This window comes from Stegastes partitus, unplaced genomic scaffold (genome assembly GCF_000690725.1).
Source record: "Stegastes partitus isolate 25-593 unplaced genomic scaffold, Stegastes_partitus-1.0.2 Scaffold1672, whole genome shotgun sequence".
NCBI classification, from domain to species: domain Eukaryota; kingdom Metazoa; phylum Chordata; class Actinopteri; family Pomacentridae; genus Stegastes; species Stegastes partitus.
The window spans coordinates 46,404-72,414 of record NW_007579403.1 but is presented as its reverse complement, the minus strand read 5'-3'; the positions used below and the strand labels follow the sequence as shown (position 1 = coordinate 72,414).

Genomic DNA, 26,011 nt, shown 5'->3' with positions numbered 1-26,011 from the left:
GCCCCGTTTTGTGGTGGTTTGTTGCTTCGTAGCGCCGCAACATGCTAACGACTCATATAGATGGTCACAGCTGCCTTCCATTGGTCTTGTTTGGATTATTGCAAGAGTTGACACAGATTACAGCAGCCAGACTCCTCGCCGACATCACCATCAGTTCAGCTTCTCTACCAGGATGTTTTAGAATTGATTTGAAGGCTTTATTAGTAACTTAAGACCTGCTCTGGACTACATGGAGGAAATGAGACGTCGTTCTTACCCGGTCACAACCCGAAGTCTTCCGTCAAATCTTTTTTCTGTTCGGGTCCCACGGACTGCAAACGCTTCATCCTCTTTCACATCCCTCTGAAAAACACATTTCTTTTCAGTTTTTTTCTGTTAAGTCACTTCTGTAAAAACCTGTTAGATACAAAGGCAGTCTTTGTCGATCAATGTTCAAAATGGTTTCTAAACATTTCTATCGTTGTCTACTAGTTTAATTTCATAAAGCACCTTGTAACTTAGCAGGTATCATTAATTTAATATGCCAGCATGCTCCCACTTGGTAGTTTTATTGTCATCGCTATTATATAAAAGCTTCTTTCTACAAAAATCTAGGAGGAAAATGTTATCACCTTTAAGAAGTAATACATAATCAGGATAAAAAAAAATTTTTTTAAAAAGCAGCGTTTCACTCCTCTTGGGTTTAAAGCTTCAAGCCTGTAATGACACCCAACAGCGATGTCATGGGGTCCTGGAGAACAGATGTGCATCATGTGGGATCAGATTTTCAAGAGGTGTTGGGTTACTTTTTAATCACCATCCCAGATGCCCTTGGATTTATCTTGACCACTGGGCTAAAATATATATTTAATGTAACAAAGCTGCAGTTTGATGGCGTTGACAGGTAGCATGGGATCGTAGGATTTGTTGTCTTCACTCACGGAGAAAGTTATGCGTTAGTCTCACTCATATTTAATTCTGATAAAATAGCTGCAAGTAACGTCAGCTGACATAAAATAAACTGCTAACTAACCAATAGATGAGTAAACTGCATATAAAGCTGCTGCAGCCAACAATGTGGTGAATTCAGTCATGAAAAAGAAAATAATTGATTTCTCTGGATTTGAACATTAACTGAAAAATTTGGGATGATCCAAGAACGCAAGTCGACAACACTGATCTGGTCATTTTTGCACATTTTACTACAGAATTGTTAGATATTGGACCTTTAATGTGTCGGACGCAGCAGCGAGAGAATCTGAGTGACTTTGGACCAAACTGTGATGGTAGAGGACTGAGTCAGAGCATCTCTAAAACAGAAGGTGTTTGTGGTATGCAGAGGTTAGCAGATACTAAAAAGTGGTCCAAGAACGGACAGACGACAGAATCATGGGAACCCAAGACTCACGAGGGGAGCAAAGGCTGGCCTGTGTGGTGCGATCCCACAGAGTTCAGGTCAGTTTGATTCATATAGAGCCAATTTTCAATGTCAGTAATCTCAGTAGTAGTTATGAGGTGTGTCAGGAAAGTTCCAGGACTGGTGTCACAAAAGATTTCAAACCCAAACTACAAACTACGAGTTTTCCCCTTCAGACGATTAACCAGCACGTCTGCAAAGAGATCCTGCAGCGTTTGCTTTGTTCAGTGAAGAGGTGAGACTTGTGCTTCACCATGACAACCTGCTCAAAATGTCCTGAGCATCCTGGCTGAGAAGAACATCTCTGTGCTGGAGCAGCCTCCCTACTCACCCCACCTGGCTCCGTGGGATTTTTTCCTCTTCCCCAAGCTCAAGGGGGTCATCAAGGGGACCCGTTTTGAAGACGTGGACGACATCAAGATGGCTGTGACAACATCCGACAAGAATCCTTCCAGGAGTGCATGGCGGTGTGGCAGAGAAGGCTGGGGAAGGGTGTTAGACTCCAGGGGGATTATTTCAAAGAGGAAATCTTGTAGTTTGGATTTCAAAATCTATCTTTTGTGACACCAGTCCTTGAACTTTTCTTACACACCTCGTATGTCAGGACCTTACAATAAGAGACGATCGAGATAAACCCAACAAATCCATCCAAATCTTTTCCCATAGTAGGAAGAAGAAGAAAAAAATCCTTTTAACAGAAAGACACCGTTGGCAGAATGAGGGGCAGCGAGAACATGATCGCAGAAAAAAAAAACTGAACTACATGTTCTTTTACTTCAAATATGCATGTGTGCTGTTTACCTGGGGAAGAGATTACAGCAGCATGGGAAGAAGGCAGGACGATGTTCTGGCATTCGTGTTGTTGTTACTTTCATACAACATTGCTGCAGACCTCGTACACACCTTGACGGCAGCAGTATTCCCTGATGGCCTCTTTCAGGAGGATGGTGCTTCCTGCCACACTGCAAACAAGAACGGTTAGAGGAACATGGCAAAGAGTTCAAGGTGTTGACTTGGGTGCAAAACTTCCCAGAAGTTTGTGTGATGCAGCATCGGTGGGATGTGCTGGAAAAATATGGTGCAAAACTCTCAGGACTTAAAGGATCTGCTGCTAACATCTTTGATACCACAGGACACCTCTAAGAGCCCTGGGCAACACAAACCATCTGCTGATCAGCCACCAACAAAATCGTTCCACCACTGGATCATTCCTCTTCCTCCTCTATAAATAAAGGGACAGTTAGGGTTCGGCAGTAAACAATAAACAGTCAAGAACACACACATCCACCATAAGTTAACAGCAGAGTACAAAGGTACGTCAGTTGTTTCTTGTTCAACATATTTCAGGTTTATTTATTAATGCTGACAGACAGGTATTGATTCAGACAAACATGGTGGCATCAACTGGAGAACAGAACCAGGCAGAGAAGGAAATCTGTATTTCAAAGCCGAGACGCACTCGGAGGTCTGCTTCCACGCTGTCAGATTGTCCTGCTCACATTGTTTGGCACTGCTCCGTCTATTCGTTTAGCAAAACCACGTGACACCTCTGTCTAGTTTCAGCAGTCATTATTTGAAGAAGCCAAGAGTCAATATTTAAAAAAAACAAAAACAAAAGAAAAAACAAACAAATAAAAGGACGGACCTGCTCAAAGATGCAGTGAATTTTGGGTTTCGCAGTGAAATGAAACAATGCAAATGGAAAATCGATTCAACAGACGTTTCTTGTAGTGCTTTCGTTGGTGATGTTTTTGAACCACTTTTTCCTCAGTCTCCTAAAAGTGTAACGCATGATGTGAGCACAGATCTGTTCTAGTGGGACGGCTGGACGGTGTTTACAGGTTGGTTACCAGTGGTTACCAGACAGATCTCCCACCCTGAGCATCAAAAAAATGGTCGTCATCGTGTCAAACAAGGTCAGAAGGAACTGGGCTTGCAAGAAAATATATATATGCAAGACAATCACCAACCAAAGGCATTCTGGGAGCGGAGACACTAACCAGCACAAGCACTAAGTGAACTGACCGAGCTTTTAGTCGTGGTTCTTTACTGGTGACGGTTTCGTGGTGCACTGCGTCATTGTTTACAGCACATTAAAGTGCTAATCGACTCATCTTTGCATCATTGTGAAGTGAATGCGGATCGCACAGTGTAATAGCTTCAGAATAATGACACCGCCTCGTGCGTTTGAATTACTTCCCCACATCGATCGCTTTCACGATGCAACTCCGCCTGCGGCCTCCTGGGAAAATAACCGCTTGATTTACAGTTAGATGAACAATTGCAGTAACGGTGGGAGCTGCCTGGCAAAAGAGAAAGTGTTGGCAGAGGAGAGAAAACCAGAGTGAACCCTGGGCTTTAACCCTCTGGGACTTTTCTAATTTCGTACGGAGTGCCGATAATTTCATGTTATTTGTAGTTGCAAAATTACGAGGAAAATGGAAACGAAACCACTTTTTGCAGCAACGAGGACAGTTGACAAGTTCGGAAAAACTCCCTTTTAACAGGAAGACACCTTTGGCGGAGGGCAGAGATCTGTTTCGACTTGTTGGATTGTGGAGGAGCGAGAAAATTACCGCAGAGAAAAAATGATGGATTACATTTTATTTTACTTCATGTGGGGAAGAGATGGCAGCACAATGGGAAGAAGGCATGTGGGACATCGAACGATAGATGTTTGGTACGTTAGCCTAGCTAGCGATGTTAGAGCGGAAACGACTGCTACTTGACGAGAAATGGTGCTTGTTTCCTCTCTGAGTTTAACCAATCAGCCTCGAGACATGCGCAGCAGTTTTTCGGATGCACCTGAAAGGGGTTCTACGGGGGACGGTTCTAGCAGTCGGCACAAGCACAAGGCTTCGGGCCACTAATGACGGGAAATGCTATCGAAGACTCACCGCACAATGTGTTCACTTAATAACACTGTGGTGCATTTAAACAGCGGTACAAGCACTTGGGGACAAAAAAAAAGAAGCAAACTAACCACCTATTTAGAGACTACAACTCTGGTCTACTCCCGGTAACCATTATCCTAAACCCTTCAACAAGGCACTAAACCCTCTCTAGTGAAGCTGCTCAGATGCTGCTGGTGGGGGGAAATGGTTTTTGAAGGTCAGTCCCAGAATACGAACCAACACGAGAACAGCATCGTGGTGAAAGGCATCAGTCTGTCTACAATCTGCAACTAAATACTGTAGTGCTACAATCTGTCAGTCTTTTCAACGCGGCAGTCTGTCTGGAACCACTGGCAAACGCTCTTTAAACGCCGCCGCCGACCCGTCCTTTGATGCAGACACGAGCAACAAGGGGGGGCAGACATGACAGTGACAGTCAGCTACAGGTAGCACACATCCGAAGGCTTCGTAGAGGCAAAAAAGCAGCATGTTAACTTAGAAAAAAGGCAAACTGATCACTTACTGTGTTTAGACAAATAAACCCAAAGTGACCAGGAATCGATTTGGTGATACAACAGCTTTTGTACAGCTTTTTTTTTTTTTTCCATTTTCTTTTTTTCCCCGACATAGAGATGAAACTGTAATAAAAATACATAAGAAATAAAAATACTCAAGAGAGTCGCTTATGGCTGATTTTCATTCCTCTAAAAATGCTCTTGACCCTTGTTCCCATCTGATAAGACTACAGTTTAAACATACTGCAAGTTCCAAACAAACACTTGAAGTCCTTAAAAACAAAATTTAAAAAAATCTGTCAACCTTATATGAAAACATCAACCGAGTTTTTTGGAGTCAGTCCTCCTTGTTCATCAGTTCCTCACAGTCCTGTTTGAGTACGCACACTTCTCTTACTGAAAATATCTGTGGATATACAAAGACTAAGAATGAATTCCAGTAGGTCCGGGATCAAGCACAGTTTCAACTATTATTAGAGTCGGTGTGGCTAGGCTCACATGCTTCTACGGACCAATCACTTAGCCTGGAGGTGTAATTTTTATGACACTGTTCAAACCACACGGTCGTGATCTGTGGCGGTTATTTGGGGTTTGCAAGATATTTAAAGCAAACTACATATTTCACATTGTTTATGATTTTAACGAGAATGTGCGGTCATGCTAACTAGCTCTGTGCGGCGCAGCAGTGCTTCGAGCTAACATTGTTACGCGAACATGCTAATCACGATGCCAACATGCGGATGTTGGGCGGGTTTAGAGTTCACGGACTGTATAGAAAAGATGGACGTAGAATAGTGCCTTAAACTGGCATTGTTGCTAACAGCCAGCAGGGGGCGACTCGTCCGGTTGCGAAAAGAAGTCGGATTGTATACAAGTCTATTGGAAACTGACCCACGTCTCATTTGATTTGTTAAGATTTTCCTCATGAGCTTATGGACTCAGTCGCTAGTTCAAGTTCCCCTTTGCCATAGCAGGATGTTCATTTTTAAAATTACGGTCTCATTTAGAGTAAAATGGACAAGAAAGCAGAGCATGCTTTCGGCGGAGCTACCTTACGATTGACAGGTCACTAGCATATCAGCGTCCTTGAGCTCCCAGTCAGACCCGCCTCTTGCTTATGATGTCCGGTTTCAAAATAATTCCAAACTCAAAGCCTTCAAAACCAACAGGTGAATGAGCGACTTCCTTCTTTTCTATACAGTCTATGAACGTATCATGTTAGCCATGTTGATTTAACACGTGAGCACGCTAACATCAGTTCATAAGAGAGCCAAAGTGTTGAATAAATTAAAGGTGGAGTATGCGATTTTAACCCAACACACTTTTTTTTTTTGTGGTCAAATTCAATGAACAGCTCTTCAGTGCTGCTAAGTGTCAGTTCTGTGTGCGTTGAGAAACATCCGGTGTTCAAACACAACTCTGGCTCCGTAGACGTGGAACAAAGACGGTGGCCTGGACCACACAACACTAATCCAGTGAGTCGTGTTGGTGCACGGAGCGAGGAAACGAGGCACGAGAAGCGAGAGGGATGCTAAATCTGGCACATGCTAACTACCTAAATGTGCTAACTAGCTAAATATCAACAATCTTCCTCGCAGACTCCACCTTTAAGCTGCTGGTGTAGCTAGAGGGGAAGTCACCATGCTTCATCCTCTGGGCACCATGAACGTCTTAGGTTTACAGTGTTGTAGTTCACATCAAAGTGGTGGAGCAACAGATTGACGTGTCCATCCACAGAACCACGGCGCTAACATTGCTAAACAAACGCAACACGCACTGCATGACACAATTTTGTCTTTGGGAAATGTGATTATTAACCTGCACTTCAGGCAGCACTAAAGCACACAGTTGAAGCTGATTTTGACTAGTTCCTCAATCAAGAGGACGAAGCCAAACTCAAAAATAGTTCCATTTTTTGTTGATTAGCACTTGAGTAGCTTAAATCAATTTTTTTGGATTGTACTGTACTCAAGTATTTTCAAGTAATGTGACCTAATCAGAACTTGCCAGCAAGCTGTATTATCTCAATAAACACATTCATGAACTCATAATAATAATAATAACAATAATAATAATTCCCACGGTGAATGGCAGCACCAAAACACATCATCTGCCCGTTCAAAGTTTTGGTCCAACACTTTTCGTGAACACCGTCTTTCGAAGCACCATTTTTCGTAAAATTCATATTTGGAACATGACACAGTCCTCGTTAACCAGTGGGTACGTTTCACATCAGAATAGCCAAATATAGAAGTTTATAAACACGTAGACGGTGGGACAGGTTCCATCCTCGACCAATTTAGTTCTAAGTGAATTCTTTATTAGCTAATTCGAAAAACTTCCGGAAGCATTTTTACCAAACATCTTAATGCTGTAGACTTTACCACCTGCTTGTTCACAGCCATTATCTGACCAAAGAAGGAAAACATAAAGACCTTTTCTGTGTGGATTGAACTAGATACGCTCTCGGTGGTTCTTGGACTCCTGAATGTCTGACCTTTGATGACCACCGTAACGCTTCGTGTCAGACCAGCATCGCTAACTTAGGTTCATTCTCTACAGGCGTAACACTGGCACTGGGACCTTCTACTGTCCTCCTACTATGAGATGTGGAGCGTGTTTACATGCACACAGTCATCTGAACATCACCGTATCCCTGCTAAAAGTCTCACGACGCAAACATTTCTCAGAGGCTATCCTGTAGCGTAGATGCGCTAACAAGAACCGACAAACACTGATAAAAATATTACTGGCTAAGACGCTTTCATTCCTGATAATTGTAATTTCTTTTTTTTGTGGAGGGGGTTCCAGTATGCTAAATTAGCATACCTCGATAGCTAATAGCATAACTTAGCAGGCTAACAAGCTAACCCACAGCTATGCAGCCCAACTAACAAGCTAACTTTTGCTACTCAATACATAGTGTTGACATTGAAATACTACATTTACTAACGTACTTTTTTAATTTTTCAATTTTCTTGAAATTTTTTCTGAAGGTAATTTCCAGGTTGTACAATTTCAAATTAAAAGCTTCACAAATTTAAATAGAAAAGATCACTGATGGTAAATGTGGTGCAGAGAAAAACGATGATATGTTTATTTTTCTATCGCCAAACGTTTCGTTCAGTATATTATTTTAAAAATAGAGTTTTTAATACCTAATTCAGAGCATCCTTTAGGGACATGCAAGCTATAAATTTAAGAAAAAAAATAAGAGTTTCCTATTATACTGTCATAGAATTTTCTCCAAATACTGATTTGGCACTTTGGCTAACTCACTGATTATCAACTCAACCGATCAGTTTAAGCCTCTAAGAGATGTTTGAGCGACCGATTTCTCAAGAATTAACTGAATATTTTCAGTTCGCCGTGTAGCCTGAGCTGCACACAAAACAGCCTCAGAACACAGTTTTTTTTTCGTGATAATCCGTAAGCGAAGATCTCTCCCTGCACCTGAACAACAATCGACTGCTGTGCATGTAAACCCACAGATACTGTAGTAAACACCAACAAATATACACCATTAGAAGCTCTATAAGCACATATTAGACTATTCACACCCTGTTTGCCATTGATGTTGATAAAAAAAAAAAAGAAGAGATGAAACAGACTGAGGACTACCGAAACCACTTCCTCCGCTCATTGCACCGCCTTAACTCTCGGATCCACTTAATTGCTTAAGCCACTTAAACACTTTTAAATAAATGTATAGAATATATACAAACACGGGCGCCACCACGGTTCAGACCTGAAATGCCACGCTTCTGCCTGATTTCTTTCCGTCGCTTTGCAGAGAGTTAGGCTGGAAAAGAAGAAACCAAAGGGCCGGGGCGTTCTGTAGTTTCACAGTTTTTTGATCGGAAATCTGTCGGCGATCTTGTTTTCATAGTTTTTTGTTTATTACTTAACTATCGGCGGGGTGGTGGCTGTTTCCTTTTCAGAGTCTTGTTGTGTTACTACCGAGGTTCTCTTTAAAAACGGCCACTGCTTTTTGTTTGTAGTCTTTTGATTCAAACGATCAACAGAACAGAAAGCACGTTTGTCCTCTTCGTAAGGATCCCGTCAAGTTCCAGCCCCCCGGAGAAGAAGAAAAAAAACAAGACGGTCCACTGAGTTCGACAATCGTTTGTCCTTTTTGTTCCTGTATGTTTTGCATTTATTCCCTCCGTCGCTCTATAAAGCACTTTGTGACGAGCCTGGTTAATAAAAGCGCTTCTTTTTTTGTTTTTTTTCCTTTTAAAAACTAATTTCATGAATAGAACCTGGGAAGATACCGTCGAAGAGGAGAAAATAGATCATCCATGAATTGAAGAACGTGGTTTCCGTGTTGATTGCCAAGCCGGTTGCCAGGAAGACACACGAGGAGGATTGTAGATATTACAGGAGGTGCATTCTGGGATTGGTTATTGACTGACAGGGCACTACGTCACTGGCTGATGTCAGATGAGAGGTCTTTCCTCGTCGGTATGCCACCACGCTCCTCATTGTACAGCTGTCGTCCTTGTTGTTTTGTTGTTTTATTTTTTCTCTCCTGCGCTACCTGTCCGTGCAGTTTGATGGTTGATTGGAATAAAATACAGCCCCGGTCAGAATGAAGGCAGAGCTCCTCCTCTTCCAGTCACAGACAGGAGGTAGGAAGTAGCAGCAGTCTAGGAGGGTTTGGGGGTCTTCAAGGCATCCACTTTGGTCTCCAAGTCGGTAATCTGTGGAGACGACACAGCGGGTGAATACACTTACATTAAAAACAGAGAGTCTTGTTCTGTTAGCTGGTTTGATGTCGTGTTAGTCAGTTGGTTCGGTGGCTAATTTAGTTCACATCTAGACTTTGAAGGGAGTCAATAAAACTCTACTCGAGAACATGGCCACCAATTCGGATCAAATGTGAAATATGGTCACAGTCTCTTCTTCTGTTACTGAGACATATCGTGGAATTAAAATGTGAAACTGATCATTTGATTAAACGTCAGCGTCTTATTGTATCAGTTTATGTGCAAATTTGTCATAATCAATGTATGAATTCTTGAGTTGTTATACTTTGATCACCAAAATCTGATCACTTCATCCTTGAGTTCAAGTGGATGTCAAACGTCCGAGTGACGCCATTTATTTATTTGTTTGTTTGTTTGTTTGTTTGACACGGGACAATGCACATTAATCAACATTGTACAATGTAAACGTGCCCGAGTTAGCTAAATTAAGCTAGTTTTCATCGGTAGTCCCTTTGGCAGGTGTCAAAGCCAGCCTAAAAAAAACAGACGTACCAACAACCCAAGAACCTAACGCATTCACAACAACAACATGAAGACTGATGCCTTTTTGCTAGCAGCATTGAACACTTTATTAACTGATCCAACCCCAGTGTGTTCACTATCTGCCCACAGTTCAGTTGAGACATGTTCATAAAGCAACAGGTGAATCTTGCCATCAGTCAGTCAGTCATCAGCAATCAGTAACTCTGGTCCTTATGACCAAATTCAGGAATGCTCGGTGGTAACGAGAGAGAGAGACCAGGAGAAATATTTGCTGAATGGACGGTTAAATCGACCCGATCTCATCTCAAAACAGAACCCTTTGGTTAAAATCACTTCAACTTACTTTCCGTAACAGCTTTACTTGTTCTTTGATTAAAACTACAACCTTACTCTTCAAACGTTGCTCAGCATTCTCGTAAAATGACAAGAAAATCTGAACATTAGCAGTTGATGGTTGATGGTGGCGCTACAGGCAGCATTAAGGGATCCCCAAAAATATGCAATTAAATTAATCATTTTTAAGATATTTCAGGTGGAGATGGACGGACGCTGTGATCCCCTAAAGCTGACATTTTTTACAGTGAAGCTTTTCTGTGTTACTGAAAAGAAAACAAACAAAAACAACGTAACACAAAATCCACTCGGTGACCTTTCTCGCTGCAGACTTTTCGACTGCGGATGCTATTAAATGTTATTATTAAAAAGCAAAAACGTCGGCTTTTAAAAGTTTTCTATTCGTGGAAGGCGTCCCTCGTCACCGACCTTTTCCTGCAGGTTGTCCGTCTCCTCTTTGTGTGTTGCCTCGCTCTCTTCTTGCGCTCGACGCTGAGCCGTTTCCTTTTTCAGAAACTCAATCTCCCTGCAACACAAACACACATACAGGCGGCGTTAATGGCGTCTTTTTCTCTCCCCTCAAACCTTCATGTTGCCCCTCCTTCCTTACTTCTGCTGGTATTCTTTGATGAGTCTCTTGGCTTTGCTGTATTTCCTCTCTAGGGTTTGGTACTGAGCCTGGGTTTCCTTCAGGTGTTCATCCACCGCCTGGAAACGCACAAACTCACTGTCAGTAACTCGTTTTGGGGAGATTATAAACCCATTAAGAGTTTTTAAATGATGAGAAAAACAGACTTGATCCCATTCTCGGTTCACAGCTGCCTTCTTGTTTGTTTTTTTTTGCTCTCTATGAAATTACCTTACACAGCGACTGCGCCTCCATCCAGTAGCCCTCCAGTTTCTCCATCCTCTCTTTGCTGTCCCGGATGTTTTGCTCCAACTGAGCACGCTCCATCCGCCAACGCAACCTATCCTGCTCCGCGTGAGCCAGCTGGAGGTAAAGGGGGTCAGTGTGGGAGGGAGGAAGTGGTATGTAGGAGGCAGAGCGAGCATTAAGTCATCGCTGAGCCAGCAAAAGAACTGATGTTATCCTTACTCTCCTCTGCAGCACAACCTGGATGTTGCAGTGGTTTGTTTTTTTTCTGCATGATGAGAAGGACTGAATGTTAAATGAACTCACCTTCCTCTTGAGCAGCTGGATCTCCGCCTGGGTCACCGCATGTTTAATCTGGAGCTACAGACAAATATGGACGGAAAACATCTGTCAGTTAGTGCGACTGATTTTAAGGAAGAAAACAAAACAATTTGGGAATCGATAAACTATGAATGCAAGAATCAAAATGTACATTTACCTCCTTGAATTTGTGGGCCAGCTTCTCGGGGTCCATCTCCACAGGAGACAACATGTCCTGGTTCTCTGCCAGGTCGAACACCTCAACGGAGTTTGGAAACATCGGACTCATCTCCTCCTCCTCGTCTGTTGCATATTCACCTGTCTGCAGGGCAATGGAGAGAAGTTTAGTTTGATTTGTTAACCGTGTGAACCTCGACACCTGCAGGGAGCTTTGAAAGGAATGTTGGTAAAAGAAATCATGAAAATGGCTTCACTTATCAGAGGCAGAAAATGTAAAAACAGAGAGAATCACTGGATTTTCACCTTTCAGACAATCTTTAAACTGCTCGTCGAATCAAAATCATTTTATTCTGGGCGTCCCTACAGCTCACCTCGTTGAGCGGGCGACCCAACAGGGGTTATAAGATGGGGGTTCGACCCCCACTCACGACCCTTTCCTGTTTATCTCTACTGCTTTGAATAAAGGCAAAAAGCCCAAAAATACATATTGGGGGGGAAAAAAATCACTTTATTCTACATGTCTTGAGTAGAAACTTGCCAAAACGCTGCCAGATTGTGTAAAAAAACAGAAATTTCTGTGCTCCTTAGAACAACTACATAGACCCACAGTCATGTGATAAAAATTTAGGTTGAACTGCAGGCTGTGTTTGCACAGAAAAGAAAGGAGACAAGTACGGAAACTAATTAAAAACATAAAATATGTAGAGTGACCATTTTGTTTTCCAGTTTTGGTAACACATGTTGGAAAAATGTGGTTTATGTTAATTTAATTTTTGCTTTGTATTGTTGCATAATAAATAATCAAATAAATCCAACTTTTGCGTTGACTTTTTTATGATTTCTAGAGTTAGAACTTTGTTTTTATGCTCTCTAACGGCACTCTCATATGTTAGCAGAAGGCTCAAAACAAATGGGAACAGCTAGCTTGGCTCCGTCCAATCCACCAACATCTCTAATGCTTTATGTTACGTTTCGCTTGTTTAAACTGTGAAAAAATGTGTTTACATGATGGTTGCAGCAGCTCAGGGAGCTTTTGTGTCAGATTTTGTCACTTTAACACAGCGCTAAGCCCTGTTTTCTGTCTTTGTGCTAAGCTACACTAAGCTAACTAGCTGCTGCTTCAGAGTGGCATCGATAAATGACACCACTCAGCGTTCAGCCCATGTTCCAGTCGCTTCTCTCTTCATAAGCGGCGGTTTCATTTCATTCAGAGGAGGACACGTCATGTAAAACGATATAAATGGCAGCTAGCTTAAGCATGGAGTTACAAATGGAGAGAAGGGAGTGATGTTGGCAGCAGTCAGACGCTGGAGCTAAACGCAGCAGCAGCAGCATCTGCCATCCGCTAAAAGGCTCCACATAATCAATACCGGCCTGCTGATCATTTGTCTTCTTCTCTTCAGCATCACAAAGTAAATTAGCTTCACATTAGCTCATGTCCACCGTGTCCTCTGAGGCTGACGGCAACTTTAAAAGCTGACAAAAACACATTAACTAAAACATAGCGCTGCACTTAATATATCACTCCTGGACGTTACGCGCCGCGTCTGCAGCAACACTTTTCTACTCACTGGACATCTGACTGCATGTATTATTAGGCTGCATCAAACCAGAGCACATGCTGCTCGTCTGTATCGGTATTACGTGATGAGCGTGGCCCACCACACAGAGCCGTGAGTCAGCCGGCATTAGCCAACGCTTTCACTTCAGCCGGTGTGATGGTGGACCGACCGTTTCTCACAACACGTAGGCAGCTGGACAGTCACAGCTCTGCTTAAAGTGACGTTCTGAACAGAAAACCTGCAGGTTGTTGAGTTGTATAGATGTGGGATTTACTCGGTTGTTGAGGGCTTTAACAGTTTGACACCTAAAAGTCAGGAAATCTTTGCCCGTGCTGCCCTGATGTCTAGAGGTCATAAACAATCAGTTAAACCCTGTAGTGTTTTCTAAATATTTAAAATAACTCAGAGCTTGTGGATAAACTAGATCGTGCTTTTGCATTGGTGGCTACAAACCGTTAGCCCAGCGCTCCTCTTTTAATCAAACGTTCCTCCTCTGATGCTTTTAAGAAAATCTTCAAGATGTGTTCAGTGGCTTTTAGCTGGTGTTTTAGTTTTTCAGAATTTGATCTTACAAGTTGTTGTCCTGTCTTTTTTTGTTTTTCAGCATTTTATATTTATTTTATGTCAACAGAACATTTTTTTTTCTGTTTTGTTTTTATGCACACGAGTTTTAAGACCTGCTTCATTATTAGATTTAATTTGATCATAAATTAGATCTTATATTTAATGTATATTAATTGAAGTATCAAATTACATCATCTTTTATTTCTGTCTCACTGCATTGTGGTGTTCTGACAGTTATTGATTCCTGATTGCAGTTCATATTCATTTTAATATATTCACACTGCAAATAATCTGGGACTTGCCAAGATTTAAAATCTTATTCTTAGACACGACAGATAATTTGGCTTGTTTTTTGTGTGTTTTTTTTAACTTTTTATTTATTATATTTTTCCATCCATTATACGATCGCCATCAACATACATCAAACGATCCATGAAAGTGATGGTATAACAAAGATAAACAACAACATATAAACAATGGTCACAAATACCCCAGCCTATTAATATGTCAGCTACATTCTTCTATCACTTACAAGTGCTTAAGCTTATAATTTGGCTTGTTTTAAAAGTTATTTACTCATTTTTAGTCCTTGATTTTACAGTACAATCTTAAATAGAGCATTAAAAATCTTATGCACGGACAGATAATTTCACTAGTTTTAAGTCATTTTCTTCTCATATTTACTGTTTATATCTTATTTTTGGGCGACTCTTTTTTTGCAGTGCAGTTGTTGTTGCCCTAAAACCAGTCGAATGCTAACAATTACCGTCATTTTCAGTTTTTAATTATATTTTTCCTTTAATTACAAGACAGACCGGTAATTTAAATGGTTTCTGTTGTGATTCTGTTACACACTCTGACCACAAGGTGGAGAAGCTGGACTGGTTTTAAAACCAGTGGCCACGTGGTGGCACACAGACGGACATTTTGTCACACACACACACACAGATATGTGTGCATATACACACACACTTCTTTTGATTTCCTGTGGCTAACAAAGGCTGACAAAGCAGCATCAGCCGAAGATGCTCTGAGCTAATAAAGGGGATTTGAAAGGACCCGCTTCATAAATGCAGACCGGAGAACCTCGGAGGACATCTGACTGAGCAGAACGCCGTCCTTCAATTCTGGAGTGGTTTTATTCACACAAAATGTTTTTAGAGTCTGTGTTTACCGACCACAAACAACCACTTGCTCATATTTTTGGACGTTTCAAAAGGCAAGAGCTGCTGCAAGCGAGACAAATTCCTGTTTGAGCACGTCAGTGTACCTCTTCATCGTCGTCCATGTACTGCTTGTATCTCTGCTCCATCATCTCTCGCTGCCATCGCTCCTGCTCCAGAGTCTGCTGGATCAGCTGAGCCACTTCGCTCTGCTCCCCCGGCTTCTCCCGGCCAATCACAAACCTGAAAAAAAAAACATTCAAAATTCATCAGTAAAGTCGCTGAAGCTGAAACATCTGAGGAACAACAACACTTCCCACCCGAACCAAAAAGTGCACCAAAAAAAACAAACCGGAAAAAAAAATCACAGCAGACAAACTGCAAACCTGAAAACACAAAACAGACTCACACAAACCTGAGAATTTCAGCACACATCACCCAAAAACCTGCAAAATATGCAATTTATAACACAAATCTGCACAAAAAATAGCATCAATTACAAAAAAAGACGTGTGTAAATTTAGCCAAAACATATTCTGCTGAAGTTTAAATATGTCGGATTAGGACTGTGTGTACCTGAGAGTGTGTGTGAAACCCACCTGACTGTTCCTGTGGTGTTGCGGAGGACAGATGCAGCAAAACTCTGCGTCACTCCAACCAGGCTGGTTCCATCGACCTCCACGATCAGATCATTCACCTGGATCCTACACACACAGACAGAACATAGACATTTTCATTTCATCTTATCCACCAGTAGAACTACTTAGCTCATCACCTTGACGGAGTATTTTAAATAATATTTCGACAATTTTGAGGGGCTTCAAACCTCCATTTATTTTCATATACATGTAACAGCACAACAAAGGAGATAGATTGTGTGAATATCTGAGTGCGACTCTTGAGGAGCTGCTGTGACGAGACTCAATCGGCTGTTTTCCACATGAAGGCCGTTTTAAGCCTGAACCTTTATGTGAGTTCCGATTTTAGGAACTGCTCCTGTTAAACCTTTTTCAGCACCATTTTCGTATCTACTCCAGTGTTGGTACTTCTGAAGGGGCTAAAAAAAAAAGCTAATGCTGCGGGGGCCTCATTGCTAATTAGTTAAACTCGAGTTTAACTAATCAGGATTGATTAAACTCAGATTTCAAATGCTGATTGGTTAAACTCGGATGGAAAACTAACACCATTTCTCTGCCTTCTTGCTGTCGTCACTCAAGCGTCGCTATCTTCAATGGGACATTTGCCATATTGGCTAGCGTAGCAAAACCTGGATTATTTAATTTAAGATTAAATAAGCCTAATTAATCCCACAGCAGGGAAAGTTTGCAGTGTTACACCAGCAGAGACAGTGCAAAATATTAAAAATAACCAATATATACCTAAGTACTAGTTCTAAAAATTACATTATTGCACATATCAGTGGTATTACATGGATGTTGTGATGAATAAAAATACTGATTATTAATATTGCACAGATTCTAAGTAGAAAATTAACAAAATAGCATATATTCTAGTATATGAAAAAAGCAGATATTGCACAGGGTTTTCAAAGTACAAACTATTCACAATTCACAGATTTACTTTGAGTTTATCAGAGTTATGGCGAATAGTTGCGTTTTGTTGTTGTTTCGGCGCACTTGGAGTTAACATGGATCCTAAACAGTAGCAGAACCGAAACACTGACAGGGAACATGACAGGGTGATTCCCTGTAAACAGCGGCACCACCTCAGGCTTAGTTCCTGCAGTGGGAAGTCACCAAATGAGACAGAGCTAGAACTGGCGTTAGCAAGGAAATCGTTTTCTGCAGGAACCTCCACCAAGTCTGAAGACTCCCAGTCATTCAGGTCATGGTTGTTGTTGGATTAATCGTAGCAACTGGACTTGCTTGAGTTCCTTGAAGATGTTCCACCTCTCATCCAAGAGGCTTCATCAGTTCTGACTGACTAGTTGGGAGCTCCAGATACTTATATCCTTAAGGAGCCATTAACACTTGAGTTTCGGTTTCAGTTGGGGGTTTGTTGCTCCTCCCCCTCGTTATGTGAGTCGTTAGTGCTCCTCCTGCCACAATGAGGTTCGTTAAGGTGGCAAACAAACCCTGATGAAGCCTCTTGGATGAGAGGTGCAACGTCTTCAAGAAACTCAAGCAAGTCCAGTTGCTGCCATTAATCTATGAGAATAATAATGAAGGGAGCACCACAGGGCTCAGTGTTTGGTCCTATGTTGTTTTTTTTAACAAGCGAGCTGCAACAATAAGATCATTCTGGTGTCTTTCCTCTTCCATGACAGCAAACTGAATTTATTTTTGATTGTGGACAAAACAAGACATTCAAGGTTGCTACGATTAATCTACGAGAATAACCTCCACCAAGCAACAGGTGACAACGATTAACAACAAGTTTGCTAACGAGCCTTTTATTTTTTGGTTAAGAGTCAATGGGAACCCAAAACAAAGCCAAGAGCCTCCCCACTGATCAGTCAGTGAGTTTATGCTAAGCTAGTTTCACAGTTTACCTGCCGTCTCTCTGAGCAGCTCCGCCCTCAGTGACCGTCTTAACAAAGATGCCCAGCTTCTCGAGGCCCATGTCAGCTCCTGCGCCCATACCGATGATGCTGATGCCCAAACCGTCGCTATCTGAGGAGGAAACGCACAGTCAGCACTGAAAACGAAAACACTGATGTGCATCCTTAATAGGTTAATATTTATATTTTGCTATTACAGTTATTAATCACATTTATCCATATTCAGCGCTATTAGACGTTTGTCCATATTATAGCTATTATGCAGAGCCGAGAGCAGCCGTCACGCATGGTTGCTGGTTCAAATCCATTACCTCCAGAATTACTAGCTGCTAATTAGGCTAATCCGCGCTAAGTTTAATCCCATAAGGGGATAATGGAGTTGTTAGCAGACAGTGTATGTCCACTAGCAGCGTCCTGTCAGTTATCGTGTGCAATGTGTGCGGTTACGTAAGAGGCTTGACTGAGTGACTCTCAATGGCTGCGAACCTTTCTCCAGCTCCACGGGGAACAGGTCCAGCTTCTCCACCCGCTTCTCCAGCTCGTACTCCGCCGAGGCCGCCATGGGGTCGACGTCATCGTTGCGTCGGTCGTAGTCCTCGTTGGAGTAGGTGGTGAAGACCTGCACACACAGAGGGCGGAGATCAGAGGTCAGAGAGAGTCCTCGTCTTTGGATTAGCTCCTAATTAGCACAATTTTCAAGCAAATGGACTCAGAAGGCTCCCTCAGGAACTCCGCTATAAAGACTGTAGCATGCTGTCATGTAATGCATCCCAACCAGCTATTCCTCAATAAAAGCTGGATTAATTAAAATAAATCATTACAAATAATATGAACTATCTTTAAATGCATTAAAGTTTTCAAGCAGCTCGACTCCTTGCTGCACAGCTGTGGACGTACTGAGTCAACCCTCAATGATATAGCAAGAATACAGCGGCCACAACATTGCAAAACAATTCAGCAGCACACAGACATCTTTGTTTCATCAGCATGTGAAGTATTACAGGTGGAATAGAACAATAGTTTGGTTTTATCTGCAGCTTTGTTAATAGGTAGAGGTCTAGTGGGGCGCATTCAGGCCTCCACACCTTTAGGAGAATCAATCTCGTCTGCACCACCTCGCATTCAAACAGGAGAATTGGGAAACACGCTTTGATTATTATTTGATAAAAACCTGCAGCGTCCCTCCTCTCTTTGTGCTTTACGGCACAATGACAAAACCACCACTCTCCTCTGTACCCTCTCTCTCTATATATTTTTTTTCATCCTTTCTCCTGCTCTCTAGAACGCCCCTCCCCCCCTCTAACTCTGAAAGGTCAGCAGCATCTGTCTCCCCGGTGACCATCTCCGTGGTCACGTGGCCCCGTTTCCACAGCAACCACAGGCTTGCCCAGTGTGAGTTTGGCACTGCCACTGACTTCCCTCTCTCTCGCTCTCTCTCTCTGTCGCTGTCTGTTAGATATGCTAATGTGTGTGTGTGTGTGTGTGTGTGTGTGTGTGTGTGTGTGTGACAGACAGACGGACAGACAGTGAGAGACGGAGCCAAAGGCCTTAATGTGTAGGAGGTGCTTGTTACAGTATTATTTACATTCCCCCCGAGTGTGGGAGACTGAGTCACACACACACAAATACACAACAAACAGGGTCAGAGGGCGGGATTGTTAAACTGCTTCCTGTCGTCACGTTTCCTTCCTGTTAAGTAACTTTAAAGCTGTGTGTGTGTGTGTGTGTGTGCATGCTACAGAGCGTTCCCTTCAGACGTCACAAACACGCAATCTCAACTTTGTCACCGAAAAGCAAACAAACAAACGAGCAAGAAAGCCGACACACGAAAGAACAACAGCGACACGACCATCAGCTGATTGGCTGATCTTAAAGATGAAACCTTCAAAACAAACGGAGCTGCAGACGAATCCAGATGAATGCATACGAGAAAATATCAAGGAAACCATTAGAGAAAGTTGGTTTCTACAGGATAGCGCTGGGTTTAAAATGATTTATGGGCAGTAACGTACGTACGTACTAATCTTACATAAGATGTGTTGGCCTGAGGGCTGTGTGCTGTGACATTGCCCAAAGGCTTTACTGATGCTCTGAAACACATGTATGGAACACAGCAAGGACATTTTGTGATTAATCGGGCGCAAAAACATCATCAGTCATGTGAACAAAAACGCACGTCTCATAGAAATCGTTGGCTTTCTTTGAACAAGCAAAAATGTGTTCGTCTTTGAAACAGTCGGTCTTAATCAAGGCAGTGAACTTGAACAAGCTGGACCAATAAAAAAATGTAAAAAAAAAACCGGGCTGCACGGTGACCATTGCTTCGCAGCTAGAAAATCCCCGATTCGCGTCCCGGTGGGGACACCCGTGATCTTTCTGTGTGGAGTTTGCATGTTCTCCCCGTGCAGCGTGGCTTCTCTCCGGGTTCTCCAGTCCAGAAAACATGTTGAGGTTAATTGGTGATTCTAAATTGTCTGTAGGTGTGAATGTGAGTGTGCTTGGTTGTCTGTCTCTAAGTGTAGTCCTGTGATAGACTGGTTACCTGTCCAGGGCTCCAGCCTCCCGCGACCCTAGTGAGGATTAAGGTGTATAGATGACGGATGGATGGAAAAAAGAAACCACAAAAAAAAAAAAAAGTAAAATCCATCAAATTAGACATCAAAGGTTCCAGATTAGGTGTCAGTGATTGGAACCTCTTTAGGGAGAGACACATGGAACTGGTCGTCTTTGAACCTCTGACATCCAGGTTCTGCTGTTATCCTATCTATTGAACTGTCATCATGCCAAGAGCTAAAGAGCTCTCCAAGACTTTCAGGAAAAAGGTTGTGGCAAGAGATTTAAAAAGATCCCCACATTATTTAAAATCAATCATTCCACTGTGAGGAAAATTCAGCCAAAAAGCAGATCTGGCACAAAGAGAAGTCTGCAGGAACACCAACATTTCCTCACAGGATCTGCAAGTAACTCAGTCGGTGTCAAAGCTTTGTGTCTACATGTTGCACAAATTTGATCTGCATGGGTGGTGGAGCCAGGAAAAAAAAATATTGGACCAAACCTACAATGAACATACAGGAAAATAACAGGCCTTTTGGAAAAAATGTGCTCTGGAAAGACAGTCCAAACACACAGTTGTCAGACCACATTGAAAGTGGACCGGACGGACAGATGTTACGCTTTTTGGGCAGCTTGGAGTCACTGATTCAGTTATGAGTTCTTATCAAAGAGCGCTTGAAGATAATGCGAGACCATCTGTCTGAAAGCTGGAGCTGAACAGGAAGTGGACCTCTCAACAAGATAAGCACACGGAGAATCCACCGAGGAACGGCTCGGAGAGAAGAAACGGAGCGTTATGGAACGGTCAAGCCGAAGCCCAGATTCGAAATGTTGCGGAGGATTTGAAACGGACCGTACATGCAAGGGAATTTTGCACGGAAGAGCGGTCAAAACTTTCAGCCGGCTGACGTCGGACTGATGCACAATCATGCAAAACGCCTACGAGAAGTTATTTCTGCTTAAGGGGGCAAAAGTAGCTTCTGATGCCAAAGGGTGTAGTTCCTTTTTCCATAGTTCCTATTGATTCGTTTGTCGAATAAATGGTCTAAAAAGCTGCCTGTCAAGCTTCTCAGTCATCCAGGTCAGGGTTGTTCTCGTAGATTAATCGTAGCAACTGGACTTGCTTGAGTTCCTTGAAGACCTCTTGGATGAGAGGTGGAACGTCTTCAAGGAACTCAAGCAAGTCCAGTTGCTACGATTAATCTACGAGAAGGTTTAAAAAGCTCAGTTTATCTATAGACACTGTTCAAAGAGGATCAAATCTGTGCAAATATGTTGGAAAAGTCAAGTTTCCATTCATGTTAGCCACGTCTTTACATGATTGTATTATATTTGGTGGATGCTCATAACATATGCAGTATTTTAGTTTACTCATCTGTACTATGCACCAGTAAGCTCAGATTGGGACGTTACGAGAAAAGCCTAATGTCTGTGGATTTCCTTTTCTTTACACATGTGGCTACACAAAACAGCTTAGCTTGGGAATAGCTAAGAACAAAGGGTGTGCCAGTTTACTAGGACCAAAGGTGACGTCTTTACACCTCAAGCAATTCAGTTTATAATGAAATAAAACACAGAAAAGCTGCAGCTCATCACTTCAGTCACGACACTCACATTTTAACCTTTCATTACAGCATTAACATGTTTTGGTACATGATGGACACTTTTGCTTGAGAAATGGTTTTAATGAGTCAAATCAGATTTGCTATAAACAGCCCAAACACAACGAACGACCGACAACGCTGCGTCTTGAATGACGGTCTCAGCAGAACCTGGCCAATGGACGGCCGTGAGCCTACTACGCTGGACTAAAGCCAAACCACAGCAGCGTCCCTTCAGGAAGCAGGCTGGACCTTCAGCACAAGGCCGGGCCGTCTCCCCGCGCCGTACATGTGGATTTTTGGTTTATGGCCGCGGGCTGTGTCTTGACTCAAGGCCGTGTTAACTTACAACCAATCAAACATGCCAAACAAAACTCCGGACATCACATGAACAGCTGGAATGTGAAGCCCATAAAGTCAAAGTGTTGACTGTGCACACAGGCCCTCAGTGTGCTCTACAGCTGCTGAAACGAAACCGACGCAGCACGACTACGATCAGTGACAACGACTGGAAGCCATGAAGAACAATTGTAGATGAAATATAAACTCTGAGGCTAAAAACAGAAGCAGGCTGACACATCGCTAATCCATGCAGGCTAAGTGATGAATTAGTCACTGAGTCACTGCTGTCAGGTGGATGTCAGGCAGGTAGCTGGATCAGGACTGGGCAGGGCTGCTGCTGCTCTAGTCTGCCAGTCAGGTGAATAACACACTGCTGACACATTGCTAAAAGCTAGATGTGGTGTACTACTGTGGCTCTTTTACATACAGTAAATCAGATTCAGCAATATTTAATTTTAGGGGAAATTACTTTTTCAAACAAGCTTAGATGAGATATTTACCATCATGTGCTGGAGCTGGAACCAGTAGCTAGTTAGCTTAGTTGAACACACAAGATCCAGTATGGCAACCACTATATAATGAAAATATCCAAAAATCAGCTGCTCTTCGCTAACCCAACGACTGTGTTTCAGAGTGAAGTGATCTATTCACAACTCTGCGTTAAGATTTAATAGCCAGTAATACTTAGAGGGTAACAGCAGCAGTTACAACTTAAATTTTGCAATTATTCAGTGGTTCACATTGTTCCAACTATAGAATGCAAATAAAACATGGATGTAGCCGTGGCACTGCGAGGTGGAGCAGTGGTTAGCACCGTCATCTCGCATCAAGAAGGTCGCCGGTTTGTGTCCCGGTGAGGACATCCGGGATCTTTCTGCAGTTTGCACGTTCTCCCCGTGCAGCGTGGGTTCTCTCCAGGTTCTCCGGCTTCCTCCCACAAGGTCCAAAAACATGTTGAGGTTAATTGGTGATTCTAAATTGTCCGTAGGTGTGAATGTGAGTGTGCTTGGTTGTCTGTCTCTAAGTGTAGCCCTGTGATAGACTGGTTACCTGTCCAGGTGAACCTGCCTTCACCCTGAGTCAGCTGGGATAGACTCCAGCCCCCCATGACCCTAGTGAGGATTAAGCGGTATATAGACAATGGATGTAGCCGTGGCGACATCACCCACCCACAGATTTGTAAACTATTGTTCTGAAATCATCTTAGGGTTTTGAACATGACGAGCGAGTGGTGGGCCTTATTGAGAACTTGAGGAAACTGTGCATGCCAATACACAGCAACCTGTCAATCACAAGGTGGCCCCGCCCTAAAACATACCCTGCTTTCGTGTCTATTTTATCCTAAACGGGAGCATAATCTACAACATGAACATCTTGCTGTGTTCAAAAAGTCTCCCAACTAGTGACTGAGACCATAAACTCACGAGGAAAATGTTTACCAAGATAATACATGAAGTTCATTCTACTTCTATATAATTATTGTTTTGCAACTAAAGGAGTCGCCCCCTGCTGGATGTTTGTAAGAATGCAGGCTTAACACATTTCCATCTGGTTCCAGCGTCTCAAATGTGAGGATTTATGGCTTTTTTTTCTCCATCATTTTTCACGAGATAATAAAAAGCTTTTGGTTTACGACAACACAGGCTTTTTTTGAATTTCCTACTGTTTTCGAACATGTAACTAATCACAAAGCTGTCTCTTGGTGGATCCTCCCTGTGAAGCCTGTTTGTTTTCTCCTGCAGCTCCGTCTGTCTCACTGTGTTTTTACAGCCAGTACTTTGCTAAGTGCTTTGTCAGTTTGAGGTCAGTCGCAGCGGCCTCTAATTTGCCGTCGTCTATTCAGGGCCAAACGCGGTTCAAATACATCTTAGATTGTCCCACTCTCTTTGCAATATAATGTTTTTTTTTATTGTTTGCATATCCTGCTCAGAAGTCGCGAACGAACTTTATTTGTGTCAAATCTCAACCGACAAATGATGGACCGGCTTGAAATTTATCGCACAACATTCTTGCAGATAGAAACCCGAGTCCAATCCGGTGACACGCTCTTTGTCTCTGAATGTGTCACGGTGCTGATTCAGGGACCCCCCCTGAGATGCAGGAGCTGTCTAGGATTCAATTAAAGTTCGCAGCTCATGGGATATGCTGTTTTAATCATCTCTACCAACTTGTGCTGATGCGAATCCGCAGCCTGTCACCTGCGCCAGAAATCACTGTCACATCCCGCATAATACGCTCAACACGGGGGCTAAGATGTGCCTCGATAAATATTTGAAGAAGCGTCTTAAGTGAATGCCACCTGGGTGAAGAAGATGCAAGCGCAGGTCTAAATTAAGGCCTGACAGATGGATTACAAGAAGATTCAGGTTGAGTCATATCTGGTGGAGACGAGTCTTGAGGCGTTGGCGCTGCTCTGGGTTATAATTTGGCTGAGCCAGGGAGCAGCTGGCACCGGGAACCTTCTCGCTGATTATCTCTGGGCGCTGACGGGATTTGTAGAAGGAGGAGTTCAGATCACAGGTCTTCAGGTGAAAACAGAATTTGGTGGCTAATTTTAACGAGTTCAAGGAAGCGGGCTGAATTTGCCACGGAAAGTTTGAATCTGGACTGCGGGGGACTTCCTCCTCCTCCTCCTCCTCTCTTTCTCCACTTTCAACTGGGATCAGAACGGTGGCCAAAAACACTTCTAACAGGCAGAGTGTGGGCTATATAAAGCCTGATTAGTCCCTGTTGGGTGGAACTGCTGTCAAAAACACTCAATCCAAACGGCTCCAAAGGGCGACTGTTTTGGTTACACACGCGACCAAAAAACATTTTCATTTGTTGCACCGATGATTGTCTGCCCAGGTAGATAAAATCACTCGGTTTCAGGTGAAGTTAATCTGATATGTTCTCAAACTCATTTATGGCCACACATCTGTCTAGTGGAGACTAGAGGCTTCTCTGTGCACAGCATCCACCAAAGCATGTGATGCATTTATGGAACTTCAGTAAATTAAAGCTTCAGAAAACAATCTAACACTCTGTATACACATCAGTTACGCTGTGCCACCCACCACCACCACAAGTACATTCTCATTTAATGCATATATTGCAGCCAAAGTACGGCTGAGAACAGTTTTTTTTCCTCTCGAAACATCCGAATCAAAACATCAAAAGAGCACAATGTCTTCCAGAAACATGTCTTGTGCTGTGACAGGTGGGTGGCTGGAAGAGCAGGCGGCGACAAACCAAAGCGTTTGCATAATTTGTTAAGAAATTACCAATGTGCATAGTAACTGATGGGGAAAAAAGACGCTTATATTGTGTTATTTGGCATCAAAAGATGTGGAGAAAAATTCTGGGTGCACCTAAATGTAGGCGCATCACTGCAGCCCTGAGTCTATAAAAATACAACAACTAAAAAACAAAGCAGTGAGAGCGAGTGACCAGCGAGTTAACCTTCAAGTGCTTAAAATAAATAAACAGCAGGCACCAGATTTAATGGATTTCAATTAGTGATGGGACTGTGACCATGAGTGAGCAACGCAGCCGGAGCTCCTTTGGCTGTTTGTGTGTTTTCTAGCGGCGCTCTGAGCGACGGTGTGTCGATATTTCGTCCATGTCGGTGCTAAAAGGAGGTCAAAGCGATTCCAAACCTTCCCATTAGACGACAACACGATGAGGACTCCAAAAAACCAGAATGAAAATCAGCAACAAAAAGGCTTCGCAACCACTTTTCACATATTCAGCAGACACCTGTAATCAGATCTGATGTGTAAAATCAGATGATTTGCTTTGTCACTCAGTTCCCTTTCAGTCAGAATTGATTGCATCCTGAGATTCTGTAAAAGTGCTGGATTTCTACTTGATTTTCAGCTCACGTAAATACACACACCAGGTGGGTTTTTCTTTTTTTTTTGTAGCCAAACAAAGCTCTATTCTGTGATTCTTATCAAACAGTTTCCCCTGCTTGTGTGCA

At 42.7% G+C, this 26,011-nt stretch overlaps 1 protein-coding gene across 2 annotated transcripts in view; it reads right to left on the bottom strand.

Annotated features, from left to right (window-relative positions):
• Window positions 1-8,312: 8,312 nt before the first annotated feature.
• Window positions 8,313-26,011, bottom strand: part of LOC103371944 (neurabin-2-like) — a 32,206-nt gene continuing 14,507 nt past the window's right edge. For both annotated transcript variants that reach the window (XM_008301439.1, XM_008301440.1), the window contains exons 6-15: window positions 18,041-18,173; window positions 17,546-17,666; window positions 15,633-15,737; window positions 15,141-15,276; window positions 11,743-11,886; window positions 11,571-11,624; window positions 11,250-11,381; window positions 11,001-11,098; window positions 10,820-10,916; window positions 8,313-9,508 (exon numbers count right to left, since the gene is read on the bottom strand). In XM_008301439.1, coding sequence (XP_008299661.1) covers window positions 9,455-9,508; window positions 10,820-10,916; window positions 11,001-11,098; window positions 11,250-11,381; window positions 11,571-11,624; window positions 11,743-11,886; window positions 15,141-15,276; window positions 15,633-15,737; window positions 17,546-17,666; window positions 18,041-18,173 — 1,074 coding nt within the window. In that variant the 3' untranslated portion in view covers window positions 8,313-9,454. The remainder of the gene's footprint in view (window positions 9,509-10,819; window positions 10,917-11,000; window positions 11,099-11,249; window positions 11,382-11,570; window positions 11,625-11,742; window positions 11,887-15,140; window positions 15,277-15,632; window positions 15,738-17,545; window positions 17,667-18,040; window positions 18,174-26,011) is intronic.